Source organism: Brassica napus, chromosome A6, assembly GCF_020379485.1.
Source record: "Brassica napus cultivar Da-Ae chromosome A6, Da-Ae, whole genome shotgun sequence".
Lineage (NCBI taxonomy): Eukaryota > Viridiplantae > Streptophyta > Magnoliopsida > Brassicales > Brassicaceae > Brassica > Brassica napus.
Window position 1 is genome coordinate 19,562,891 of NC_063439.1, and position 16,047 is coordinate 19,578,937.

The window sequence follows — 16,047 nt, forward strand, 5'->3', positions numbered from 1 at the left end:
GCCCTTCTTATTTATATATATAATAAATTATTATTTAAATAAAAAAATAAAAAATAATAAAAAAATAAAAAAAAAATAAAAAAATAAAAAAATAAAAAAAAAAAAAAAATATTTTTTTATGTTTTCGAATTATACTTTTTCAAATTCGAACTTTTTTATAAAAAAAATTTTTTGAATTTTTTCGAATTTTTTTTATTTTTTTTTCAAATTTCTTTTTGAAAAACGAAAATTATGTTTGAAACTATTTTTTATATATTTTTTAAGTATTTATATATTTATTAGAATCATAAATTTCACATTCCAAAACCCTACCCCACCCTTCAACTCTAAACCCTAAGTCTAGATTAGTTAACCCTAAGGGTATAATTGTATTTTACCCTTCATTAAAAGGGAATGTAAAAGTGGTTAGTGTAAACATGAAAAGTGGTACTATGAATGTGGTATTTGTGGCAATTTCCCATTATATTTTCAGAGCTTTGTAATGGAACTTCTTCATGCAGAGGACCAGTGAAGCCCACTATGTTCAGATTTTTAATGTATGGTCAGATTTTTAATGGACCGAGTTTTTTTGGAAATGCCCAATATCTTTGAACTCCGAAATGAGTCCACTACTTCAGACATTTGTTTTATCATGCACGTCATAATAATAAAAACATTTACCCAATTTCATAATTATTTGCTTGGGTTTGTTTCTGTTTTATGTTTTGTTAAACCTGATTGTTCCTTGTTTTTTATTTTCAACCATAGTATGTAGTTGCGAGTAGTTTTGCTGTTTAAAGCACTCACGATAACAATCATGGTTAAAATCACAAAGAAATAAGTATAACAATTATATGTATAGTTCTCGGTTTACAAGGGAATCTTTCGCCCAGTAAAACATATTGAATCAGTTAGTTATTCCTTGATAATTGTGAATCTGAGAGACGAACAAAACAGTGACACATGTAAATTGAATATGGCTTCCCATTGTCACGGCATTCTTCTTCACATGCATCCCCATGTGCACATTCAAATCATATACATATGGTCTTTGTTCATGTTCCTTTTTCAAAGTTTAATATGAACATTAATGCTTGAGGTTGGACAGATCAAAGATCTCGAAGAGCAGACCGCCGACATTTGCAGTGTAGACACGTGTAAAGAATCTACTCGAGCTCTTTATTACATGCAGTTACACATACATATGCGCATGTTGAGAGCCTGAGAAGCAAATGATATGGACATCAAGAGGAACACGTACCTTACTTAACGTATGTATTGTTTTTCATGCGGTGCAAGTAAACAAAACGGAGAAACTATTGCACCTTTTAACTTTTTGTGGTTAAAATGTACTTTCATTCGCAACAGAAAAGAAGACTTGGAAGTTGAAGAATTTGTCATTTCTCAGTCATTATCAGCACCAAGTACTCTGTATGTTCTCTTGGCGTGGAGAAAGTAACGGACCTACCATGGATGTGTGTCTAATTCTCACTAGTCGACAATCTACATCCTAGTAATCTCGCATTAACTTCTTTTTTAGTTTACTCCTTTTTATTGATCGAATTGTTTACTAAATGTTTTTTTGTAACTAAAGAGTTAAAAATATAAAAGCAACAATATTAATATCTATAAGTTTTGTGAAGCGAAACTTCGCCTTTGTAATCTAAACAAATTTTATAAGAGAAAAAGAGTGCTACTTTAGGATTTCACCAATAAACGTTATCTTTGAATTTTTATACCGGTTTAGTAAATGTATTGTTCGGTATTTAAATGCAGGATTTTAAAATTGACTCCAAACATTTGCAAAGAAACTATGATGCATTTTACAAGAGCTTTTCCAGGAGAAAAATTACATTTTGCAAGATTTCTCGACGAAATAGCCATATAGGAGAGAAAATATGATTACATCACAAAACGATACAATATTCTTTAGAATTTAACATATGGTATACCTCTTCCCATACAATATGTAAAAGGTAAAAAATGCCTTTCAAGCAAGATCATGGTGAACAAGATCAACCTATATATATATATAGGCACATTATGAAATTTGCCTTTATATATCTTGTACAATGTTCCGTTCTAGGATAGAGATATACATATCATCTATAAGTATATACATATATATAACATATATATATATATATATATATATATATATGCATTTATGGGCAATGGTTATTTATACTAAAAACTCCATTGGTCCCTTCATGCATGTTCATTGCTAAATTTGTTTCCACTCCACCAACCGTCGCAAGAAATCCATCACCTGAATATTTAGCAGAAGTATATCATTATATTTGAGTAACCATAGGTATTAATATACGGGGTATACATACATACGCAAAAATAGATGAATGTATACTTTTAACATGTTCGTATATTTGTATATGTACTTGCCTCAAGTGGGTCTTGCAAAGAATACGAAGCATTGGTGTCTTTGGGAAACTTGGTGACAAGAAGACCTAAGCCTTGTCCTCTCTCTTGAAGCAGCTAATTTAGAAGACACAAATTAAAACGGAAACAAACACAATTAGAATTTTGAAACTAATTGTATACATCTCACGTAAATTGAATTTGTCTACCTTGAAAGCATCTTCATCGGTTCGATCATCACCAATGTAAATAGGAAATACATCGCTAGAGTTATCAAATCCTTCAACAGCCAGAGTATAAAATTTAGAATTGTTTATTTTAATTCTGGTAAAACCACTTAAGAGCCATATTATGGTTGATGAAAAAAAGATTTTTGCAAAATAAAAATACAAGACATGGAAAAATATCTCACCAAGTGACTCTAACAAAAACTCAAGGGCCTTGCCTTTGTCCCATTTAATCATAGGTCGGATTTCAAAAACCTGATTAAAGTCCAAAATAAATAAGTTAGATTGTTTTTAATGCAAAAAATCTAACTTACTTAAATTCACCAATAAGAACATGCCACTCTATGTTCAAAAAAAGAACATGCCACTTCGTACCTTCCGACCTTGGGACAGTTTCAGTGTCGGATAGTTCTTTACCACCGACCGAACTTTTAAAGCCAGTTCGCTCCATTTCTGAATATTTTTTCAAAGAAAATTGGTATTAAGTACATGAGTAATTAGCTTTTAAAAATTTAACACATATCTGAAACGTTTGTACTAATTTTTTTTTTACCTTCTCGTCGACACAGCGGAAGTGCACAGAAAGGCAGAACTTGTTGTTCTCCACTTTGGCTCCAGGTGTTGATTTGGTTTTCTCCACTAATTGTTTAAAAGCCTACAAATTTATTTTAAATTTACTACTCAGTCACATACATATTTTACAAATAGAGAATAAACCAAAAAAAAAAAGAATGAAACAAAATTGTATTTTACCTCATCAATCATGGGAAGAAAATCTCCGGCTGGTTGATAAAGAACAGATGGTTTATCCTAAAAAAAAAAGTAAAACTTGTTTACAACTAAATAAATTTTGGATTATAATTCTATAATTATTTAAGCTTAATATATAATCTTAAATAGGATTGTAACCTTATTGTATCTAGAGAAACCTTTTGTTGGCCCTTTAATATCCATTCCATGGCTTCCAGCATAATACAGTTCTGCTAGCTTCACAAAGCTATAAACCTGCAAAAGTATTTCATTTAGAAGTTAAACTTAAATTTGTTCAGTAATAAATGAATAATACTTTTTTTAATTTTATAAAAATGTACCTTGTCTATGCATCTACCAGTAACTATAGAAGTTGGAAAACACTTTGCCAGCTTTTTCACAGTTCTTCTCATCTGTGAAACATACAGAATAGAATATTTAATAATGGAAGAAATAATAAGCTTGGAAAATATGGAGAATTTAACTGGATTAATTATAAGAACCTTGCTGGATATGAAAGCTCTGTCTGGATCAGCGACGATAGGAGAAAGAGTACCGTCATAATCAAGAAACATAACGATTTCTTTTCCTCTTGAAGCTTCAATGATCCGTTCAAACATGTCAAGTGCCGATGGATGTCGTTTCTGGTAGAGATTAAACACAAGAAAGCAATAAAACTTTAGCATCATCTAAGGAAAACAAGAAATAGAAAACAGAGTTTGTCTGAAAAAAGCGTGTGATTGTTCATGGAGCTTACCATCCAAGAATTGAGCTCTTCTTCTGAGGAAGTGGAAGGGAGTGATTTGAGATGAGTAGGAGAAGAAGCTCTCATGGAGTCAACCCAAGAGTTGAGTCTCTGACTTTGGTCGCCATTGATCTCGAGGCTTTTGAGTAGTTTCTTCTTGGAAATTGAGATGTGACCAGGAGCAGTCGGTGGTTTTTGAGCGGAAGGAGTAAATACGGAGGAGTTAGAGACGGTGGAGACCGTTATGATTCCCGTCGTGGCGTCTGGTACGACGACGTTTTGGCTCACCATTTTATAAGAAAATATAAAACAGAGGAGAAGGAACGAGAATTATTCGAATAAGTGATTTGGTTGTTTTGCAGTGTTCAAAGAGACGAGAGATAGTGTGGGAGAAATGCGGTGACCAAGAGGTGGCTTATATAGATGCACAAGACTTAGTGAGAGAGAGAAGAGGAGAGAGAGTCTCGTTACAAGTGGGAGCAATGGGACCGAGATTATGAGGTGGGACCTACAAGCCGGCCCAGCTGAATGAGGTGGTGGTGACTCTTCTCTTTGTCTGAATTGGCCCCACAATAATGCCACGTGTCTCAGATGCAGTATAACTTCGTATATATGTTTTCTATTAACCTAACGTTGCCGAATCATATGATAATTTATGTAATCGAGTTACATTTCTCACAAACTAATTAATGTCCGTTTCTTCATAGACATCGACATTTTTGTTTCGTTTGGGAAATTCAGTTGTGATAGGGAAACTTATATGATGCATATAATATAGTAGTGACTATGATATAGTTGAATAGTTCACTGATTAATGAGAATTCAGAACTGTAATAACTAAAAAAGGGGGAGGTCAGCAGCTTCCACGATCTATTAAACATCCAGTAAAAAAATTTATTATCATGACCATATTTATCAGAATTTTTACTGACTATTTTATCTAATCTATTTTTTATCTACTATTGAAAAGTCATAGTTGGACCATTTAATTAGTTACCTAACAAATTAAATTATATATATACACTAGATGATAACTCGCACATATACACGGTGTGAATTTTTATAATAGTGTTTGTTTATTAAATGGTTTTTACATTTTGCAACACTACAATCTTTATCGATTATAAAATGACGAATACAAATGTTGGTCTGTTAAATATATCATCGTTTAATTATTTATAAGACTTCATATACACAAAAAGAAATTAAGTTTTGCGGCTGACACAAATCACCAAAATCAAATAGACAACATCGATTGTGTAATGACGAAAGGAAATTAAGTTTTATGCTCTTGATATATTTACTATTGACTCTCCATAAGTGATTTTATTTTCTAGCTCTATAAAATTATGTTTTCGTTATTGTCTTTGTTTCATTGATATGAGTTAAGTTTCTTTTTTAACTTCTTCTATGAATTCGGTGAATTACGTAAGTGTCAATTTAAAAAAAAATAGACATCTCTATAAATTAGTTTCACTCTAGATACATATCTAAGAATCAAAATTTTGTAAAAAAATCACCGCCAAACTATATTAACATAATAGTGTTCAAATCTAATATATCAAGTTATTATAGAATATAAGTGCACACTCGAAATATAAATGTCTATCTAGTTATTCACCAGCTCGGTCTAAAAATCATCTAATTCTAGAACAACAAAACAAATTACTTATTTCACCATTTCGGATAATATTTCAATCTGAACGGGTAATATCTGAACCCGAATGGATATCCGAAGATAACCAAACTTAAGTATACTTAACCCAATATTTCTAGTTTACTTTTTTTATTTTATTTAAAATATTTATATTAATGATGATTATTGCTCAAAATTAGATAATATAGATATAATTATGAACAAAATCATTTGTTACTCATTTAAAATACATATCAAGCTCGTGTTTCTTGCATTAACAAAAATTGCATCTAAAATTTCAAAACAACAACTAAATTAGTCTCTTTCTATTTTTAAGGTTTTATCTCCAAACCTATTAATAGTTTAATCTTTTAAAAATTAGAAAACCAGTTAAGTTAAAATATATTTTAAATACAAAAACTTAAACAATGAATAATTTATTTATGTTTTCTTCAAAATTTAAATATCTAAACACGACCCAAAATATTCGAACCCGAACATAAAATACAGGAACCCGACTCGAAGTGTAGAAATATCTGAACGGGTTCTATACCTTTATACTGAAATACCCGATATGAACCCGAACGCCCACCCCTACGATATATGTTCATTTGTATCTTGTTTGAACAAAAAAAGGTTAAACCATTGATCACAAAAAAAATTAATGTGAGACTTTTACCATTTTTTTGTAATTTATAGTTGTTTTTAAAACTTCAAAATATAACATATAAGGAAATATCTATTTTTTTTATTATATGCTTAATGTGATTGTTTAATTTTTTTTAATAGTATACAATTAAACAAAAAAGAGAGAGGTTAGAAAAATTATTATCAAATATGTATTATTCATAATCATTAATTTTCATATATATGTTAAACATATTAGGTAATTCCATAGCTTTTATTTAAGGAAAAAAATATTCTTTTATATACTACTAATTAATTTGATAGTTAGTTTAATAAAAAACATAGTATATGTTTATATGGACAAACTTATTTTTCTAACAATTCTAAGAATCATTCTGATGATGACACGTGACTACAAAAACATGTTGTAATGCTCCATGATTAATATATAGGGGATTATTTATTACCTAATTTAATATATTCGAACTTACCAGATTTTGTGGAAGATTTAGGTATCACGATTAAGCTGTAAAGGGAAAGCAAATTCAATAAATACTGGTGAGATCCTAAAAAACTTTTTCATAGTGTTTTTGGGAGGTAGAGAAAGGAATTCAAACCCTAGCTGATATAGCTCTCAACTATATATCCAGAGAATGAATAATTTTGATGCACAATTTGTTAAGCTTAATTTCTATCAGCTTGCTCGAGAAGCCAAATTCTCTTTTTTCTCGAGTTTTTAAAGGACGGTATTACAGGAATGCTTCACCTCTGGATCCGATTCGTTCATATTCCCCGTCATATGGCTGGAGGAGTATTACTTCTGCTAGATCTTTGGTTTGTAAAGGACTAATTAAAAGGGTGGGAACAGGATCATCTATTTCAGTATGGAATGATCCATGGCTCCAATCCACTCGCCCGAGACCAGCTAACAAAAACCTTCATAATAGTTACCCGAAGCTCACAGTGGATTCTCTCATTAATTCGGAATCCCGCACATGGAATTTACAGGCAATTAGGGATTTGGTGGATCCACACGATGCAAAAATAATCGAAAGTATACCATTGTGTAGAAATCGGATGGAAGATAGGAATGGATGGCATTTCACCAAGAATGGGAAATATACATTACAATCAGGGTACCACGTGGAAAGGATTTATCCTGATAAGGAAAAGCCACCAGAATTTTATGGACCCAACGTTGATATACTTAAAGCTTTCTGCTGGAAAGTGAGGTGTCCTCCAAAATTAAAGCATTTTTTATGGCAGTTGATATCAGGGTGTATGGCGGTAACGAAAAATCTAAGGGCAAGAGGAATACAAGGAGATACGTGCTGTGCACGGTGTGGTGATCCTGAAGAATCAATAAACCATGTGTTTTTTGAATGTCCCCCAGCTCGTCAAGTCTGGGCACTATCTAAAATTCCATCAAATCCGAATATTTTTCCTATTGGCTCTCTTTTTGCTAATATGGACTATCTATTTTGGAGAGTTAATCCAAAGATGGAGGATCATCAGTTTGCATGGATACTATGGTACATTTGGAAGGGTCGAAACAATAAAGTATTTAGTAATCTTGATATTGATCCCATGGAAACACTTCGATTAGCAGAAGTAGAATCAACACTTTGGGCTGAGGCACAGGTTAGTAACAACAGGTGTGCACAAGAAGTACAAGTTAGGCCTAACGTAGGAACCACTGGAAGATGGTGTTTCACATATGGTTTTTGGAAAGATAACGACCTATTTTCAGGACAAGGTTGGCTCAGTACATTATCAGGGTTTGATGGTTTACTAGGAGCAAGGAATGTAAGGGCTTGTCTTTCACCGCTTCATTCGGAGATGGAGGCATTAATTTGGGCAATGGAATGCATGAGAAACTTAAGACAGTTTCAGGTTACGTTTGCAACGAATTGTTCTCAATTGGTGAAGATGGTTTCGGAACCAGAAGAATGGCCAGCATTTGAAAGCTACCTGGAAGATATTAAGCTGTTGAGAAGAAGTTTCGTCAACTCAGATATTGTTCATGTACCTAGGATGGAGAATACAAGGGCGGATAGTTTGGCACGTAGTGCTCGGCAACAACCGTCTTTCGTCGTACACATGGATTCAGAGTTACCACTTTGGTTTACAGGGTCTATATGAGTCTGTAATCTTTTTGCTGTCAAAAAAAAAAAAAAAAAAAAATTCTATCAGCTTAAATTGGTAGTTAATGGAAAATAGAGGATATCTAATGATTCTCCAAAAAAATATCGCCTCTTAAATGTTAAAATGTTAAATAGTTTTATACATGTGATTCTGTCAACTCTTCCTATAGTCATCACCTATCACAATTAGTTTGTTCCATCCTCAGTCATATAAAGATTGGTATGTGTTCATGTCCACCACACCACTTTTTATTCCCAGGTCCGCTCAAATGTAGTTAATGTATACCACAATTTTGCATCCCACCAAAAGACCAAAGACTACATTTGTTTTTGGTTGTGGATCATGGAAAGATGTGTTAACTGGATTTTACTAAAGGTATAGTTTCTTAACCCAAGGTTTTCTATTCATGCATTTTTAATGTTATACTAGAAAATAAAATTTAGAAGTCAGATTTTTGGTTATGAGCTAGCTGGAGCTTGGAAGATCTAGATTTTTTCTGAACTTAATTTTGGACAGAAACCAAATTATGTAGTTTTATACAAATGTTATTGCTTCCTTTTCTTCTTATTATTTCTTTTTTCTTCTTAATCTTTCTTAGGAACTAAAACATAAGACTTATTAGTTGATTCCTTTTTATTATCACTGATCCTTTTTTTATTAATATGACATAAGCCTTTATTGAGCTTTTACATTCTCAAAGAGAAGTGAACTAAAAATCTAATGATACAAGGTTTCGTTTTGACTTTTACGCCTCATCTTTGTAACCAAGATGAGATGTAGAAAATTTGGCTTTAGTAATCCAAACTGACATCCAAAAATAAGGAAATATGTAGATGTATCAGTCTATACCAAGAAACCTCCGGTAATATATCATATACAACTATTTTTGTTTAAAGTTAGTTTCTGGTACCATATATATATGCAAACCATTAAATAATAACAAAGTTATACTTAATATTAGTTTAAATTTATGAAAGGCACAAAAATATGTAAAATAATTATAATGCAAATGCTGATCAAAGAAAAATTATAATGCAAATATATATATATATATATATATATGTGTATACAATGTTGAATATAGAGTATAACTAATGAAAATTTTAAAATTTAACGTATGCAAATAAAGAAATGTACGTATTTTTTAGGCTTTTTTATTTTTAGGTTTTTTAATATAAGAATTTTCTACCAAATATTGTAAAAATAGATCAACAATTGGTAACAATAGATGACAAAGTATATATCAAAAAATAATAATGTCAAATGAAGTACATGCATAAGAATGTTATAGAATTAAGAATCTATAAAATCAAAGTTTAATAATTTATTTAATAACTTTACCGTCTAAATTAAATTATATTAATAAAAATAAAAATGACGTGCAGATCCGGGTTAAATAAAAAAGTACTATATTTATTTAGTATAATATAAAGTCTTGCAAAGCTACAAATTGTTTCATTACCAACAATATTTAATATATTTAGCAAAAAAATAAACAAAAACAATTATTGTGTGGTGAATCGTTTAATTATAATGTTCAAAACAACAAACAAATAATTTTGATTGTATATAAGAATTATGCTAGACAGATAAAGGTTGGTACGTAACCCTTCTAACGGCAATGAATAACTTCAAAATGTTAATAAATGTAAATGCCAGCGTTAATTATAGATTTGAGCCACTTGGAATAAAGTGTTTGGCACATAGCAGAATCCTAAAAATTTGTATTCGCCACGGAGCACCTAATTTTATGATTCATTTGGCCTAAAATATTTTTGGTTATCCGAAATTTCAGACTTTCTTACTGGAAAATAAAGAAGCACCGTGAATTTCTTCTCGTTCCAAATAGTGAATATGCGCTCTGCTAAAACTAAAAAGTTCAAAATATAAATCGTAGCATCAAGTTATAAAACCACGCTGCCCAGCTCTCCACAATAACCAAGGTGATCAAACTACTAACGGTGAGCATCAAAAGCAAATCTTTATAATCTAACCAATTTTCCTTAAAAATAGAATTAAGAAGGCTCAAATTCTTACATATCCATACAAATATGCGAGAGATGATGAACACGTACCTAAAATACGAGTGACCTTTCGAGGAAGTTTTACTTCATCTTTGAACCTATCAAAAACAATTTGAAACTTGATTGTTAAGTTGGAATGTTTTTGTTCATTGAATTGATCTCGTCCCCCACCCATGTGGGCTTTGGTACTTATCAAATAGTATTGTCTATAGTGATAAGCTTTTTTGGGTAATATTATAGGATATCGCATTGCCATAAAATGGCGTCATTCTTAACATACATGTGTCGTAGCATGCATGCAAGGGTCTAAAAGATTTTATACAGTGTTTTGAGGACTAAATATAATAACACTGAAAATATCTGAGAAAAAAACATAAGAGCTTTATCAAATTGAGTAATTATTTTGAACATATAAATAATCTATATAAGTACAACTCGAAGACGCCGCCGCCTGTCTTTGAAAAACCAAAAGCACCCTTTCGTGCTAACCTCAAAACCAGCTGCGGCTGCAATATATTTGCTTATTAATTTTTTTTGGTCAACTTTTTTTTCTTGGATTTTTGAAAAACATTATATTTTGTTTAATTTTCCAGTATCATATTTTAATAATGCTAACATGTATTACAATAAGATGGGCCTTCATTGCATAACACTTAAATAGCTAGGATAAAGACATTTATATGAAAATTATTTAAGAAATATCGTATGAAAAAATAAAATTTATATTCTTGAACGAATAAATATTTTTGGCCCTTAAAATGTTGTAAAAGGTTTTTTTTTGTTAATTACATAATTTGTTTACTGATGAGCTGATCCAATTTTTAAAAATATTTTAAGTCAAAAAAATCACTTATCACATAAGAACCTAACGTTTAGGCCGAAGAATCTCAAGCTTACTATTTGGTTACAATGAAACTATGACATCTCGGTTTTATATCATAATTTAGCAATTTAAAGGTTAATTATGGTTATGAGAAGTTTAAGTACACGTGCCAATTCTATTTTCAATATTTTTCTCATTTTTGTGTTATTAATTTTTTTGGTTATTGCTCGATATAATTATTGATTTTTGAGTTTATTCTCATTTCGTAATTTTAATTTTTTTTAGTGTGAGATTTAGAAATTTTTTAATATTTAAAATTATTAAGGATATACATACTTAGGTTAACATCCGCGTCATGAGCAGAATAAATATATTATATTTATTACTTATTTTATGTTTTTCTGCATATTATGAAATAATAAAATAATAATTATATATTAATAACTAAGAAATATGTTACTATCATGTAATAAATTAGCGTGCACATATGAATCTAAATGATCGCTCTTGTTTATTCACAATCATTTTAGAGTAAATAAATCAAAACAATCAATCTTATCTATCATATATGATATATAATTAAATTTAAATGATATTAAAATAGATATATAGTATACTTTTAATATGTATATTTATTAAATGAGGTTTCTTCTCATATTATTTTATGATTATTTGTATATTTTTGTAAAAAAATTTTACACCAACGATTTTTTTTAATGTGCAATGTTTAGTGGTTTCAATCATTTATAATCATTTATAGAACAAGGAAGATTTCAAAATTTAAATATTATTTTTTCAATATATGTTCAACGCATATATCAAAATATAAATATGTATTTTCATATAATGTATAGTTTAATTTAAACGATATGAAATATATATATATATATTAACATAAGCACCTACTAAAATAAAATTATTTATTCATTATATTTTATTATAGAAAAAAAATTAAATCTTAATCACAAAAGTTTATGTGAGACTTTTAATAGTTTACTAATTTATACTCGTTTTGAAAAATTCAAAATACAACATATACAAAAAAAAATATGAATTTTTATTGTATGATCAGTGTAATTATGTAATTTATTTTAATAGTAAATAATTAAAAATGAAAGAAAGTATACAGATTGTTAGCAAATCTTTATTATTGAAAATTATTAATTGTCATATATATCTTAATCATAGTAATTCCGTAGATTTTATTAAAGGAAAAAATATATAATAATTTTAATTTGATAAATGAATGGTCCATAATGAACATACTATATAATAAAATATTTTCTAGCAATTTAAATTTGAACTAACAAAATTATCAATTGATTCTCAAGCCGCCATGTAAGCAAAATTAGCATTTTAATTACGTGACAACTCAGCATAATTTTTTTTAAATTAATACAAACTACAGGTTATACCTTTTTAAATGTTACTCTATTAATATATAGAGGATATAGTCTATATGGAATTGATTTTATAACATATATGCGTGTGTGAATTAGTGTGTATTATTGACATATTTATCAAAAAAAAAAAATTAGTGTGTATGCACAAACGGGAAAACTTGAGGCAAAATAATGAAATATATATATCTACCGTGTTTGGATTCAAATTCTGCTAGGAACTAATTTTCTTTTATCAGACGAAGATGAAACAATGTCTTACTAGGTTAAGATCCGCGTTTTGCACAGAATAAATATTATATAAATTAGTTTTACGTATTATATGTTCTTTTACATATTATTAAATAATACATATATATTGATAATTAAAAACTCAGTAAATATTACGTATATGATTAAATTGGTGCAAACACATAAATAAATTTTATTAATTCAAACAAACATTTTTTCTATTTTATATGATATAAAATTAAGTTTTAATGATATTAACATATATATATATATAGTACATTTCTATTATTTATATCTGTTAAATAATATTTTATACTCATATTGTTTTTTGATCATTTGTATTTTCTGTAACAAAAAATTTGAATCATCGATAACAATTTTGTTTGTGGGATGTTTAATAGTTATAATCACTTGTAATTTTAAAAACATTATGAAAAGTTTTAAAACTAATTATTAAGTTGTCAATATTTGTTCAAAATATTTATCAAACGAAAAATCAAAGCAAATTTCTAAATTAAAATACATATGTATTTTTATATGGTACATAATTTATTTTAAGCAATATTAATATATTAATATTTATTAAATGAGACTTCTTATTATATGATTTTGTAATCATTTATATCTTGTTATAACAAAAAAAATTAAACCATGAAAAATTCAATGTAAGATTTTTGAAACTTTAATCATTTATATTCGTTTTTAAAATTTCAAAATATAACATATACAGAAAAATCTAAATTTTTACTATATAGTTAATGTGGTTGTTTAATTTATTTTAATATGTTTAAATTTAAAAAATGATAGAGAATAAACTAATTTTTATCATATCTTTATTATTCAAAATCATTAATTATCATATATACTTTAGCCACATTTGGTAATTTCGTTATTTTTATTTAAGAAAACAATTAAGAACATTACTAATCAATTTATGATTAGTTTAATAAAAAGCTTATTATATATTTTGATGGACCAACATATTTTTCTATGGATTCTAAGAATGATTATAGTGATGATACGTGGCTACATACGTGGCTACAAAAAATATTATAATGCTTCTCTTTTAATACATATATGGGATGTCTCACAAGAAAATTCGGATCAGACTAATCATTGGTTATTGTTTCCTTTAAAAATTAGCTGGATTTCAGTTCAGAAACCTACGAATTAAAAAACATTCTTATTCTTATATGTATGTGTATAAGTTGTGAGCAACAAACAACACTCTTTGTTCTTTTTACCATAAGATTTTGGGATTATAATTTTTAATTAATTATATACGTATCAAATAGTAGTTTCTAATAAATATTTTACGAAATACATCAGTTACGTGTGTGTGTACATAACTATTTGTTAAACCTGTGGACTGTAATTGTATATGCATGTTAACAAATCAAACCGTGGGTCGCGTGAGCATATACTCTTATTGCATACCTGTTACTGATATAAAACAAATAGTTGGTACTCGGTCAAAAGAAAGAATTATATATTGATTCTATACACAGTCTACTGTGTTCCTTTGTATTCAAAGTTCACCGTCGTCTCCGTGTTATAAATTCGGCATCGAAATGAAAGAAATTCCAAAATCAAAATCACAATATTTGTTATATGGGAGGAAAGGTGGTAGGAAATTCATACAAGGAATCTGTTTTATTCAAGAACAATCCAATCGTAGTTTGATCACATTTATGATTAACCTGGTCATGGCACGAAACCAATAGACTTTATGTTTGTTTGGCGAATTATCACGAATAAGATTCTTGAGGATGGGAACATAACATTTAACTTTTTGTAAGTTACAAAAAAAAAAAAACATTTAGCTTTTTGACCAATTTGGAACATAAGATACTACATTCTAAAAGAAAACCAAACCAACATTTTTTTGTTAGGATTCTTAGGAAAGATGATTTTTTTATGTGTTATATATAACCATTTTAGGTGCGGGATTAACTTTTAATCATATAGTGCCATCTCTCCAACAAAGTTGCCGAATTATTTTTTCAACTACTTGAACTAATTATGTTATAACAAATTATGAGAAATATTACAGACAATCTACAGCTAATAATTCTATATGCTTTAAGAGAATTCATGTATGCTACACCATTTCGAACTGTCATATAGGATCAATTGACAGTACTTTTTGCATCATATTGAAGATCTTTTGTTAAAAATTCTATTAATTCGTATAATATAATTTGTATTTTTTAAAACTCAAAACTCAAAACACATTACTATAAAAATATTAATGAACCATTAGACAAACTACTAGATCAAGAAACGAAGCGTTGAATTTGAAAACCAAAAAGTGAAAAGAAAACAAATAAAATAAAAGCTTACCAAAACTCGGTTAAAATTTTCAGCATAGCTATTCTTCATCAAACTTTTTTTTTTATAACAAGGTTCTTGTTCAATCAAATCAGCTACTCGCATTTGAACTCTTCGTTCACAAATCACAAGATCATATAATTGGTATCATATTCGATTCACCAAAATCATAATAAATGAACTTCTTATAGGTTCATAGATTCCGTATTATTTGCTTATACAATGTTGGTTGTTGTTTTTGTTTTTTTTGTTCTTGTACAATGTTGACCGAAAATTATTCTTTATGAGAACAAGAACATTCAAACCCTCGGGAAAATACTAGATGGACACTGGCCAGTCTTGACGAATTAGTTTTTTTCTACCCAAAGAAAAATTTAAAATGATATTCTTGATCTGTTAGGATCTTATTCGTTCTGCCATGTGCCTCCAGTTTTCCGGTTCGATGTATGTTGAAAACTATAGTTAAGCCTAATGTGAACGTGATAAAAATAATCATATATTTATCACTTATTTCAGTTAGAATGATATATATTAATAATAAAAGCTTCTGGTTTCTGTTTCACGTTAACATTCATAGAAAATTTCTTAGTTTTCTTACAAGGTTTCAACTGGTGCAGCTGTTAATGGGGGAAAAGAGATACATAATTATATGCTTAAAAAACTTTGCCATATCAAACAATTCGATCCAATTAATGACGTCTTACTATAGTCGAAGAAATGAGTTTCACGGGCGATCCTAGACATTCAGATTCT

At 29.0% G+C, this 16,047-nt stretch overlaps 1 protein-coding gene across 1 annotated transcript; it reads right to left on the reverse strand.

Annotated features, from left to right (window-relative positions):
• Positions 1-1,864: 1,864 nt before the first annotated feature.
• Positions 1,865-4,474, reverse strand: LOC111197801 (probable trehalose-phosphate phosphatase J). The gene is made up of 11 exons (XM_022687570.2): positions 4,090-4,474; positions 3,836-3,976; positions 3,674-3,745; positions 3,492-3,587; positions 3,336-3,392; positions 3,136-3,237; positions 2,958-3,035; positions 2,768-2,837; positions 2,565-2,635; positions 2,380-2,472; positions 1,865-2,248 (listed from the first exon to the last, which is right to left on the reverse strand). Exons 1-11 carry the CDS (start codon positions 4,366-4,368, stop codon positions 2,204-2,206), a joined length of 1,104 nt encoding a protein of 367 aa, XP_022543291.1. The 5' UTR covers positions 4,369-4,474; the 3' UTR covers positions 1,865-2,203.
• Positions 4,475-16,047: the final 11,573 nt, after the last annotated feature.